Raw genomic sequence first — 12,858 nt, 5'->3', positions numbered from 1 at the left:
GAACGACCTCAGGGCTGACTCAGCCTTTCTCTCCGGAGAGTGGGGCAAGCCCAGCCTCTCCTAGAGAACATCTTCCCCAGCGGAAGAGGCGGGGCTGGGAGGCTGAGCTCCCGCCTCTGACACGCTGTCTCTCTCTCGGTTCCCAGCTGTGTGTCCTTCTCCATCTACACGGCCTGGGGAGAGCACTGTGAGCACCTGAGCATGAAACTCGACGTGTTCTTCGGGATCTTCTTTGGGTCCCTGGGCGGCCTCTTGCTGCTGGGGGTCGGGGTGTTCGTGGTCCTGCGCTTCTGGAATTGCTCCAGGACTAGCTTCTCCTATCCCCTGCACTCAGCTGAGGCCTCGCCTTGAAGGGACAGCTGTGGTCTAGGCTACCTCAAGACCCACCCCATCCTCACCGCACACTTAAGGCGCCATTGCTTTTGGGAGACTGGAAAAGGGAAGGTGACTGAAGGCTGTCAGGATTCTACAAGGGGAGTGAATACTGGGACTCAAGACAAGACTATGCCTTATCCATAGGCTCAGGTGCACAGGGGGAGGCCATAATGACAAGCGTGGAGGGGTCCTCACGCAGACACCCGCACAGAAGGACACTGGCCTGTGCACGCGTGCGCGCACATACACACACACACACACCAGAGTTCATAATGCAGTGATGGCCCTAAGTTAAGCAAAATATTTCTGCACACAAAACTCTCTGGTTTACTTCGAATTAAAGTCTATTTAATAAAGCTGTCTAACTTTTTGTGTCTTCAAAACCAGAGATTCTATTCCTGATTTTCTTCTGGTGGCCGAAGGGCTGGGCACAGGCTTCTCCCAACCATCCGAGGGCACAGTGTGTGGAGGTTAAGTGTTGGGCAGGCGGTGGAGCAGTGGGGCAGCTGGATCCAGTCCTAATCAGCCCGGTCACCCATGCTGGAAATCCTCAGTTGCTCCACCCTAACCTTGCTTCAGGCTCCACATCATCTTCTTCTTCCCCCACCCCAGCACAGGCCAAAGCTTCCCCTCTAAGGAGGAGGGCGAAAGAGATACCCCAAGATGGAGTGACCCAGACTCTCTCCCAGGACCCCTCCCCACCTGCCTGTCCATCAATTTCAAAAAGTCATAAAAGGATCAATGTACAGTGTGTTTTCCTGTCTGGTGGCTGTCCCCACCGCCTGTGTTTCATGGAAGAGGGATTAAACCATTTCAGCTCCCTTTCCAGGAACCAACTCAAGAAACATGCCACCACCCCACCCTTAGATCTGGAGGACCCGATCCCTAATACCTTCTCTGTCCTTTCCTGGACCCCAGATGGAGTCTTCTGAGGTTCTCCATCCCACAGCCCTTCAGCCCTACCCTGCCTCCACTTGTCCCCGGCAACCTGATCAGCTTCCACATAATCCTCTCAGCAGGCAGGACTTTTACACCTATCTGGTGTAACAACTCCAACACCATTGGTCCCCAATTCCTGTGTCTAGAAAATCTCAATTCCAACTTTATGCAGAAACTAGGTAGCTGCCTCTTAGTTCTAAATCCCAAATCCCTGAAGAGAGAATCTGACTGGTCCAATTTACATCAGTTGTTTATGCCTGGTCCAATAAAATGCAGTCATGGGGTCAGAAAGGAAGTCACATGGTGCAAAGCAGGTGTTCAAGCTCACTCTTGCGGGTGGGTAAGTGCTGTTGAAGGAAGCTCCCAAAGGAATATCTTTGGTTGGGCACAGTGGCTTACGCCTGTAATCCCAACACTTTGGGAGGCTGAGGCGGGCGGATCACTTGAGGCCAAGAGTTTGAGACCAGCTTGGCCGACATGGTGAAATGCTGTCTCTACTAAAAATACAAAAATTAGCTGGGCATGGTGGCACGTGCCTGTAATCCCAGCTACTCAGGAGGCTGAGGCAGGAGAATCTCTTGAACCCAGGAGGCAGAGGTTGCAGTGAGCTGAGATCACGCCACTGCACTCCAGCCTGGGTGACAGAGCAAGACTCTGTCTCAAATATGTATGTGTATATATATATAAATACATATGATCTTTGTGTTAGTCAGGGTTCCCTAGAGGGACAGGACTAATAGGATAGATGTATATATAAAGGGGAGTTTATGAAGGAGTATCGACTCACACAATCACAAGGTGAGGTCCACAATAGGCCGTCTGCAAGCTGAGAAGCAGGGAAGCTAGTCTGAATCCCAAGATCTCAAAAGTACGGAAGCCGACAGTGCAGCCTCAAGTCTGTGGCCGAAGGCCCGAGAGCCCCTGGCAAACCACCAGTGTAAGTCCAAGAGTCCAAAAGCTGAAGAACTTGAAGTCCGATGTTCGAGGGCAGGAAGCATCTAGCACGGGGGAAAGATGAAGGCTGGAAGACTCAGCCAGTGTAATCCCTCCATGTTCCTCTGCCTGCTTTATTTCTAGCTACACTGGCAGCTGATTAGATTGTGTCTACCCAGATTGAGAGTGGGTCTGCCTCTCCCAGTCCACTGATTCAAATATTAGTCTCCGTTGCCAAGACCCTCACAGAGATACACCCAGGAACAATACTTTGTGTCCTTCAGTCCAATCAGGTTGACACTCAATATTAACCATCACAGTCTTTGATCTGAGCAGACTCCAAACTGTCTACGTTATATGGAGAATGACTTCTCCCAATGGGTGATGCCACTCTCCTATGTACAAAGCTGTAGCTTTACCCTCATATGCCCCAAAGTGGAATGTAATGAAGTCTCCATACGAAACCATAGTCACAACATTCATTTATCAAGAAGTAAGCACACAGCATAGATGACTTCGCTGGTGAATTTTACCAAATATTTAAGGGAAAATAATACCTATTTTCTGCAATCTTTTCTAGAAGACAGAAGCAGCAGGAATACTTCCTAAGTCATTTGTCAGTGTCACCCTAATACCAAAACCAGACAAAACCATTACAAGACGACTGACTATAGACCAATATTTCTCACATAGATGCAAAAATTACCAACCAAATATTAGCAAATTGAGTTCAACAATACGTAAAAAGAATTATAGGCCATCACCAATAGGGATTTATCCCAGGTATGCAAGACTGGTTCAATATTCAAAAATCAGCTAATGTAATCTGTTACATCAACAAGCTAGAGAAGAAAAATATTCAAAAATCAGCTAATGCAATCCGTTACGTCAACAGGCTAGAGATGAAAAATCACATGATCATATCAGTGGATGTAGGAAAGGCATTTGACAAAATCCAACCCTGCTCATTATTTAAAAAAAAGAAAAAACCTCTCAGTAAATTAGAAATAGGAACTTCCTCAACTTGATAAAGGATATCTACAAAAACTGAGCTGGGCCCGGTGGCTCATGCCTATAATCCCAGCACTTTGGGAGGCTGAGGCGGGCGGATCACAAGGTTAGGAGTTCGAGACCAGCCTGGCCAATATGGTGAAACCCTGTTTCTATTAAAAATACAAAGATTAGCCAGGCGTGGTGGTCAGCGCCTGTAGTCCCAGCTACTCGGGAGGCTGAGGCAGGAGAATCGTTTGAACCCGAGAGGCGGAGGTTGCAGTGAGCTGAGAACGCACCACTGCACTCCAGCCTGGGCGAACAGTTGGAGGACTGATATCACCTGACTTCAAGGCTTACTCTAAAGCTATAGTCATGAAAACCGCATGATACTGGCAAAAGAATAGACAAATAGATCAATGGGACAGAATAGAGAGCCCAGAATATTAAAAGTAATATTTCTAATCGACCTGTATAAATGTGTCAACTGATCTTTGACAAAGGAGCAGAGGCTATGCAATGGAGCAGAGATAGTGTTTACAACAAACGATACTGGGACAACTGGACATTCACATGCAAAAAAATATAAATATATTTATATATAGACACAGACCTTATACCTTTCATAAAAACTCAGAATGAATCATAAACCTCACTAAAATGAAAATGAAAAACTGAAAGACCCAAGAAGATAACATAGGAGAAAATCTAAATGACCTTGGGGATGGTGATGACTTTTTAGATACAATACCAAGGGCATGATCCATGAAGGAAATAATTGATGAGCTGAACTTCATTAACATTAAAAACTTCCTCTCTGTGAAAGACAATGGCAAGAGAATGAAAATATTTGCAAAAGTCCCATCTGATTAAAGACTGTTATCTAAAAATACACAAAGAGCCAGGTGCACTGGCTCACACCTGAAATCCCAGCACTTTGGGAGGCTGAGGTAGGCGGATCACTTGAGGTCAGGCATTTGAGAACAGCCTGGCCAACATGGGGAAACCCTGTCTCTATTAAAAATACAAAAATTAGCTGGGTGTGGTGGTGCATGCCTGTAATCCCAGCTACTCGGAAGGCCGAGGCAGGAGAATCGCTTGAACCCGGGAGGCGGAGATTGCAGTGAACTGAGATTGCACCACTGCACGTCAGCCTAGGCAAAAGAGTGAGATTCTGTCTCAAAAAATAATAATATTTAATTAATTAAATATACAAATAACTCTTACAAGTCAACAATAAGAAAATGAACAACCCAATTTTTTAAATGGGTAAAAAAACTGAACATACATATCACCAAAGAAGGTATTCACATGGCACATAAGCATCTAAAAAGACGTTCAACATCATGTCCTTAGGGAACTGCAAACATCGCACAACAAATACACACCTGTTAGAATGACCACAATTGCCAGGCATTGTGGCTCACACCTGTACTCCCAGCACTTTGGGAGACTGAAGCAGGAAGATGACTTGAGCCCAGGAGTTTGAGACCAGTCTGGGCAACAAAGCAAGATCCCATCTCTACAAAATATTAAAAAATTATATGAGCACGGTAGCAGGTGACTGTGGTCCCAGCTACTCTGGAGGCTGAGGTGGGAGGATTGCTTGAGCCCAGGAGGTTGAGGCTGCAGTGAGGCATGATCCAGCCTGTAAACCAGCCTGAGCAACACAGTGAGACCCTGTCTCAAAAGAAAAAGAAAAAGAAAAAAAGAATGACCAAAATCCACAGCACTGAAAACTTCAAATGCTGTTCAGGATGTGGAGCAACAAGAACCCTCCTTCATTACTGGTGGGAAGGCAACATGGTACAACCACTTTGGAAGACAATTCGGTAGTTTATTTTTTTATTTTTCTTGAGACGGAGTTTCACCCTGTCACCCAGGCTGGAGTGCAGTGGCGTGATCTCAGCTCACTGCAAGCTCTGCCTCCTGGGTTCACGCGATTCTCCTGCCTCAGTCTCCCGAGTAGCTGGAACTACAGGTGCCCGCAATTTGGCAGTTTCTTACCAAACCAAACCATACTCTTACTATGCAGTCCAGCAATCACACTCCTTGGTATTTACCCAAAGGGATGGAAAATGTTTTTGTCCACACGAAAACCTGCACATGGAGATTTATAGCAGCTTTATTCATAATTTATAGCAGCTTTATTCATAATTGCCAAAACTTGGAAGCAATCAAGATGCCCTTCAGCAGGTGAATGGGTAAATAATCTATGGTACATTCAGACGATGGAATATTATTCAGTGCTAAAATGAAATGAACTATACAGCTATGAAAATACATACAGAATTATGTATATAATACATACAGAATTAAATGCATATACTATGTGAAAGAAGACAATCTGAAAAGGCTACTTACCTCATGATTGCAATTATATGGTATTCTGGAAAAGGTAAAATTATGGAGACAGTAAAAAGATCAGTGGTTGCCAGGCGTTAGGGATGAATAAGTGAAGCACAGAGGATTTTTAGGGCACTGAAACTACTTATTTTTCTGTATGATGCTACAATGGCAGAAACATTTATTTTATTTTATTTTTTGAGATGCAGTCTCGCTCTATCGCCCAGGATGGAGTGCAGTGGTATGATCTCGACTCACTGCAACCTCTGCCTCCCAGGCTCAAGCGATTCTCCTGCCTCAGCTTTCTAACTAGCTCCTCAGTCTTCCAAGTAGCTGAGACTACAGGTGTGCGTCATCACACCCAGCTAATTTTTGTATTTTTAGTAGAGATGGGGTTTCGCCATGTTGGCCAGGCTGGTCTTGAACTCCTGACCCCAAGAGATCCACCTGCCTCGGCCTCCCAAACTGCTGGGATTACAGGCATGAACCACCGCGCCCGACCAGCCGATACATTGTTGAATAGAGAATGAATGTCCAACGCCAAAAATGAACTGTAAACTCTGGACTTTGATGAGGATATGCTGACGTGGACGCATGGACTGTCACACATGTGCCCCCCGTGCAGGGTGTTGATGGTGGGGGAAGCTGGGCGTATGGATATGTGTGTGTGGCAGGGAGTATATGGGAACTTTCTGTATTTTCCACTCAGGAAAATTTTGCTGTGAACCTAAAACTGCTTTAAAAGGTAAATTTTATTATTTAAAAGATGATTTTAAAATTAATATATTTAAATTTTTAAAAGAATTAAGCACACATTGTACTGAGGGGGTGGCTAGGGAGTCAACCGTCCGTCAGTTGTGAGGAAGGGGGAGGCCAGCAGGCACGAAGGAACTGATGAGACAGCCCTCACCTGGCCGCCAGAATCCCAATTCCGTGAGGACTTCGTCATGTGACTCAGAGTCGGAGCCAGCAGAAGGCCCAAAAGCTACGACTCACCCGAAACCCACCAGGGACTATTGGCAAAGGATTCACCCGCCATGGAAGACGTGGGAGCGCTGTGGGGGCCGCGTGTCATCAACTGTGGAGATTGTGAAGGATTCACCCGCCATGGAAGATGTGGGAGCGCTGTGGGCGCTGCGTGTCATCAACTGTGGAGATTGTGAAAGGATTCACCCGCCATAGAAGACATGGGAGCGCTGTGGGGGCCGCGTGTCATTAACTGTGGAGATTGTGAAGGATTCACCCGCCATGGAAGACATGGGAGTGCTGTGGGCGCTGCGTGTCATTAACTGTGGAGATTGTGAAGGATTCACCCGCCATGGAAGGCATGGGAGCGCTGTGGGGAGCGAGTGTCATCAACTGTGGAGATTGTGAAGGATTCACCCGCCATGGAAGACATGGGAGTGCTGTGGGGAGCGAGTGTCATCAACTGTGGAGATTGTGAAGGATTCACCCGCCATGGAAGGCATGGGAGCGCTGTGGGCGCCGGTGTCATTAACTGTGGAGATTGTGAAGGTTTCACCCGCCATGGAAGACGTGGGAGCGCTGTGGGGAGCGAGTGTCATCAACTGTGGAGATTGTGAAGGATTCACCCGCCATGGAAGACGTGGGAGCGCTGTGGGCGCTGCGTGTCATTAACTGTGGAGATTGGGAAAGGAGTCACCCGCCATGGAAGACGTGGGAGCGCTGTGGGGAGCGAGTGTCATCAACTGTGGAGATTGTGAAGGATTCACCCGCCATAGAAGACATGGGAGCGCTGTGGGCGCCGGTGTCATTAACTGTGGAGATTGTGAAGGATTCACCCGCCATGGAAGACGTGGGAGCGCTGTGGGCTCCGGTGTCATCAACTGTGGAGATTGGGAAAGGATTCACCCGCCATGGAAGGCATGGGAGCGCTGTGGGGACTGCGTGTCATCAATTGTGGAGATTGGGAAAGGATTCACCCGCCATGGAAGACATGGGAGCGCTGTGGGGACTGCGTGTCATCAATTGTGGAGATTGCGAAAGGATTCACCCGCCATGGAAGACATGGGAGCGCTGTGGGTGCCACGTGTCATCAACTGTGGAGATTGTGAAGGATTCACCCGCCATGGAAGACGTGGGAGCGCTGTGGGGGCCGCGTGTCATCAACTGTGGAGATTGGGAAACCGGAAAGAGCAAAAGCAAAGTGGTGAGTGGGGAGCAGAGCTGCCCCAAACCCAAGGTCCGTCCTCCCGCGTCCACTTCCGACGCTGAGCAATGGAGGGAGCGGGAAGACAGTGTCTGTGTGTGATGGACAGCTCCTCCCGAGGCAGAGGAGAGGCCTGATGCGTGGGGGGAGGTTGAGAGCTTGATACGCTGAAGGAGACCCGCAGATTGGAGGGAAGAGAGGAGGCGGGGACCCTGGTGGGAGGCGATGCATTAAAAGTAGGGCTGTCTGGGCCAGGTGCGGTGGCTTACGCCTATAATCCCAGCACTTTGGGAGGCCGAGGCAGGCGGATCACCAGAGGTCAGGAGTTCAAGACCAGCCTGACCAACATGGTGAAACCCTGTCTCTACCAAAAATATAAAAAATTAGCTGGGCTTGGTGGCACACACCTGTAATCCCAGCTACTCGGGAGGCTGAGACAGGAGACTCCCTTGAACCCAGGAGGTGATGGTTGCAATGAGCCCAGTTGGCACCACTGCGCTCCAGCCTGGGAGACAGAGCGAGACTCGGTCTCAAATAAAATACAAACAAAAATAATAAAAGTAGGGCTGTCCGATTTAGCAAATGAAAATGTAGGAAGCTCAGCTTAAATTTCAGATTAACCACAAATAATTGTTTTAGTGTAAAGACATCCCATGAACTATTTGGAACATTTCTTTTTTTTTTTTTTTTTTTTTTTTTGAGACAGAGTCTCACTCTGTCGCCCAGGCTGGAGTGCAGTGGCACAATCTCAGCTCACTGCAAGCTCCGCCTCCCAGGTTCATGCCATTCTCCTGCCTCAGCCTCCCGAGTAGCTGGGACTACAGGCGCTGCCACCACACCCAGCTAATTTGGAACATTCTTGTATATTTTTAAGTGTTCATCGTTTATCTGAGGTTCTCATTTAACTGGAAGTCCTGTGTTTTCTTGGTGAGCCCAGTCAAAGCCACTGAGGCCCTGACTGCATGGGAGGAAGAGGCGTCCCAAGAAAGGAGAGGGCACCTGGGGACACCCTTCTCTAGCTGCCCCTTCATGAGTGGGACAGTTAGAAGGACAAGAACACAACCATCCATTTTCGTCAGCTCATTCCCTGGCTCCAAGTGGTCTGAATTCTGTCGCTTTGGCCCCTGGAATAAAAGAACTGACTGACCCTTCCCCGGGGTGCCAGGTGTGAGTTTGCTTGGAAGAAATAAGGGCGCAGACCCCCGTCCCCTGCTGGTGGCAGGCAGCCGGGACACCTTCAGTGGGCTCGGGAGTGGCAAAGGGAGCTCTCTGGGGCAAAGCTTGGCTAAAGACACAGACTCCCTTGCCCATTCTTCCCTGCTTCAAAGGAGCCTTCCAGAAACTCCCCGCAGGCCTGAAGTAAGTGGCTTAATGACTAGGATAATGAGTAACAGGTAACTAGCATGATACACACCTTTACGCATTTATTGGCACCAGAAAGTGACATGCTGTCCACTCATTAAAGTGTGGGGCACACCCATGGAATTTGTTTCCATTCAAATGCTTTGCATAATTTGGTGGCCAATTCCCCTCACAAGGGATGAAGGCAGGACTGGCTATGGCAGAAGCTTCAGATGAGGTCTCTGGTCAGAGAAGTTCCACCTCACATTGTCTTCATCATTGCTATCTTCATCACTTCTGTGCCGTCTCAGAGCTCACGCCAAGTCACAGGTGACTTTAGACAGGCCATCTTGTTTAGGTCCACGCTTAAATTTGTCTTTATAAAACATGTGACATTTTTACCTCATATACACACACTTTTAGAATCTTAAATAGCTGGAGAGTTTTCTCCAGGCACTTCTGGCTCCTGTTGGTTTGGTAACATTACTCCTGCTAACTTTGGTCATCTCCAGTAATAGACGTGTGCGCACACACACACGCACATACACACACATTTACACACACACACACATTCTCTTTCTTCCTCTTTATTGTTCCTCCCACCACCACATGCAATCATAATGATACATTTTAGTTCCCAAATGCTTCTAATTTGTTTTGTTGTTGTTGTTTTGAGACAGGGGCTCGCTCTGTCGCCAGGCTGGAGTGCAGTGATGCAATCTCTGCTCACGGCAACCTCCACTTCCCGGGTTCAAGTGATTCTCCTGCCTCAGCTTCCTGAGTAGTTGGGATTACAGCCACATGCCACCACACCCAGCTAATTTGTGTATTTTTAGTAGAGATAGGATTTCACCATGTTGCCTAAGTTGGTCTCAAACTTCTGGCCTCAAGTGATCTGCCCGCCTTGGCCTCTCAAAGTGCCGGGATTACAGGCGTGAGCCACCGCACCCAGCCTCTGATTCGTGTATCCCATATTTTACAGATTTTTTAAACTAGTCAAATTTTACATTTTTTTACTTCCAAAAATAACAATAATCAACATTATATGTACATATATGTCATGTACATATATGTGTGTACATGTGTCCTCATATGTAGTAATTAATATTACATGAGCCCCTGTATTAGGTATCACCAATTTGAGGAAGTACAAAGCAAGAGAAGAACAACTATTTAAGAATTGGGTTTATATAACAGTGGTGCTGTTGTCATTTTTGTCAACTGCTCTCCATTCATGCCTAATTATAGTGCAGCTTCAGAACAATTATATCATTAAATTTACATTTTGTGTGACTTCAATACCGAATGCCATTTTCTTAACTTTCAGAGCCCACTGAAAGTTTCAGGGCCATCTGCTTATGTGGCCCACCATTGTCCCAGTCACTCTGCAAACACATCAGTGCCCTCAGGTGGAGGGCTCCATGCTAGCTTCTGTGATGACAGAGGTGAATACTACTGACTGCTTGTCCTAGAGCACCTACAATGTAACAAACTTGTAAATAAAATAAGCACATTATTGTACAGCATGTTAAGTGTTATAACAGAAACACAAGTAAAGAGACCAGAAAATCAGCACCTCTGTAGGGAATCTGACAAAGTCATGGAGAGGTGCCACCTGAACTGGGCTTTGAGGAATGAATAGGAGTTTTCCAGGCAAAGGGACCAGGGGAAGAATCATGATGTGCAGACACTCCAGATGGAAGCAGGTGTGCCTGGGGTTAGCGAGCTGCTCCCTGTGCAAGGAGCACAGGATATGGAAGATGGGGCCGCGACCTGGAGCTAAGGTAGTTGGCTGAGGCCGTATCATGAAGACCCTTGCATACCAAGGTGGGGATTTCATCCCGGAGGTAGGAACAGGAGTAGCTTTGATTTGGGAGAGGAAGGCTCTGAGATGGTATAAAAGGTAGCTTGGAGTTAAAAAAAATTTTTTTAGTTCCACTTTTAGAAAATAAGAGAAGATAAAATAATATTTCATGAACTTTTTTCCATCTTAATACATGTTTCAACAACGCTTCTGTAGCTTGCAAAAAATAACACTATAGTGTGTAAGCAAACTGTTACATAGGGAGATTTTAGGTTATTTGTGTTTCATTTTGTCTTTTTCATCTATTAGTTGTTATAAAAATTAGGCACGGATTCTTAATTACTTCCTTAAGATAAATCAGTCACGAAACTGCTGAGTTAAAGTGTGTACATTTTTCAGGCTTTAAATAAATCAGTTAAATTGTCCTCCAGAAAGGCTGTACCAATTTCTTTCCTCCTAGGAGTGTTTGAGAACGCCCATTTGCCCAGCACCCAGTACGGATCAGTACAGACATGCAACAAGCAATTTCTCACTGTATTAATGGACCTGTTTTTGTTAGTGAAATCACACGTTCTTTTTCATTGCGGGAGTGGTGGTGGGAGGAGAGGACATTTGTATTTCCTCTTTTGTGAACTACCTGTTGCCCTTTATCCATTTTTCTACTGGTGTGTTCGCCTTTTTTTTTTTTTTTTTTTTTTCTTGCTCTGTAAGAGTTCTCTAAATTTAAGTGCATCCTGTTGTTGCTATATGCGGTATAAATAAGTTCTTTCAATTTATTATTTCTGTACATGTCTAACTTCGATCCCTGGGAGAAGAGACAGGTTTGAATCCTCCACGGCACGTAGCTCAGTCTATCTTCTGAGGCAGGTGCTCAATATATTTGCCAAGATGAGCGAATTATTTTTGTTCAAGCTACTTTATGAAACTCATTCTGCCCCACTCCAGAAATGGAAGGGATCCGTCAAACGCTCACACTCCCCTTGCTCACAGCAATGTCAACATTGTCTCCTTGTTTCCTTCATTCATCTAACGAATGTTTACTGAGCCCCCGGCATGTGCCAGGTACTGTTCTTGGCACTAGGGAAACCGTAAAGGGCAAAACCTTTCATTCTAGTTGGGGGACACAGATAATAAAGAAAACAAATAAAATACGTATGATGTTCAACTGTGATCAGCACTGTAAAGTACATCAAAGTACAGAAGGGGAGACTGAATTTTTAAGCAGCATGGTCATGGCAGACCTTGCTGAGAAGGGACGTGAAGGTGGAGGTAGAGGGTTAGCCAAGTGGATATGCAGAGGTGGAGCAGACTGAGCAATGCACAGAAAGGTCCCAAGGCAAGAGCAGGCCCAGTGCATTCAAGGGACAAGAAAGACGTCAGTGTGGCTGTGGTGCAAATTAAGGAGGCAGGGGAGGGGTGCAGGTTCTGTATGGCTTTGTAGCTGTTGTCAGAACTCTGCTTTCCTTCTAAGTGAAATGGGAGGATTGGAGCAAGGAAGTGGTGTGGTCTGCCTTATGTTGTAAAAAGACAGCCCTGGCTGACATATTGGGACTAGACTGGGGTGGGGGCAGAGCTGGAAACAGGAAGACCCGTAGTAGTGCAGGTGAGAGATGACGGCATCGTGGACCATCTTGGTGGTAGCACTGGAGATGCTGAGGAGGGGCCAGATTCTGGGCACAGTTTGATGGCAGTAGAGCCAGCAGAATTTCCTGGTGCAACATGTGAGAGAGAGGAATAAAGAACAGTGCCGAGGATTTCGGCTTGAGCAACTGAAGGATGCAATTGACATTAACTGAGATGGGGAAGATGCAGGTGGGGCAGGTCCAGAGGAAGAGATCAGAACTTCGATTTTAGAAAAACACTAATAATAATAGCTGTATCTGTATATAAGGCTGGGCACAGGGGCTCATGCCTGTAATCCCAGCACTTTGTGAGTCTGAGACAGGAGGATTGCTTGAGC

The 12,858-nt window shown here is 46.7% G+C and overlaps 1 protein-coding gene across 1 annotated transcript in view; it reads left to right on the top strand.

Annotated features, from left to right (window-relative positions):
• Positions 1 to 758, top strand: part of MUC4 (mucin 4, cell surface associated) — a 61,668-nt gene extending 60,910 nt beyond the window's left edge. The window contains exon 25 of the mRNA XM_050776129.1: positions 147 to 758. Coding sequence (XP_050632086.1) covers positions 147 to 351 — 205 coding nt within the window. The 3' untranslated portion in view covers positions 352 to 758. The remainder of the gene's footprint in view (positions 1 to 146) is intronic.
• The last annotated feature ends 12,100 nt before the right edge of the window (positions 759 to 12,858 follow it).

Source organism: Macaca thibetana, chromosome 2 (genome assembly GCF_024542745.1).
Source record: "Macaca thibetana thibetana isolate TM-01 chromosome 2, ASM2454274v1, whole genome shotgun sequence".
Taxonomy (NCBI): Eukaryota; Metazoa; Chordata; class Mammalia; order Primates; family Cercopithecidae; genus Macaca; species Macaca thibetana.
The sequence above is the reverse complement of the archived record's forward strand: the minus strand, read 5'-3'. Positions and strand labels throughout refer to the sequence as shown.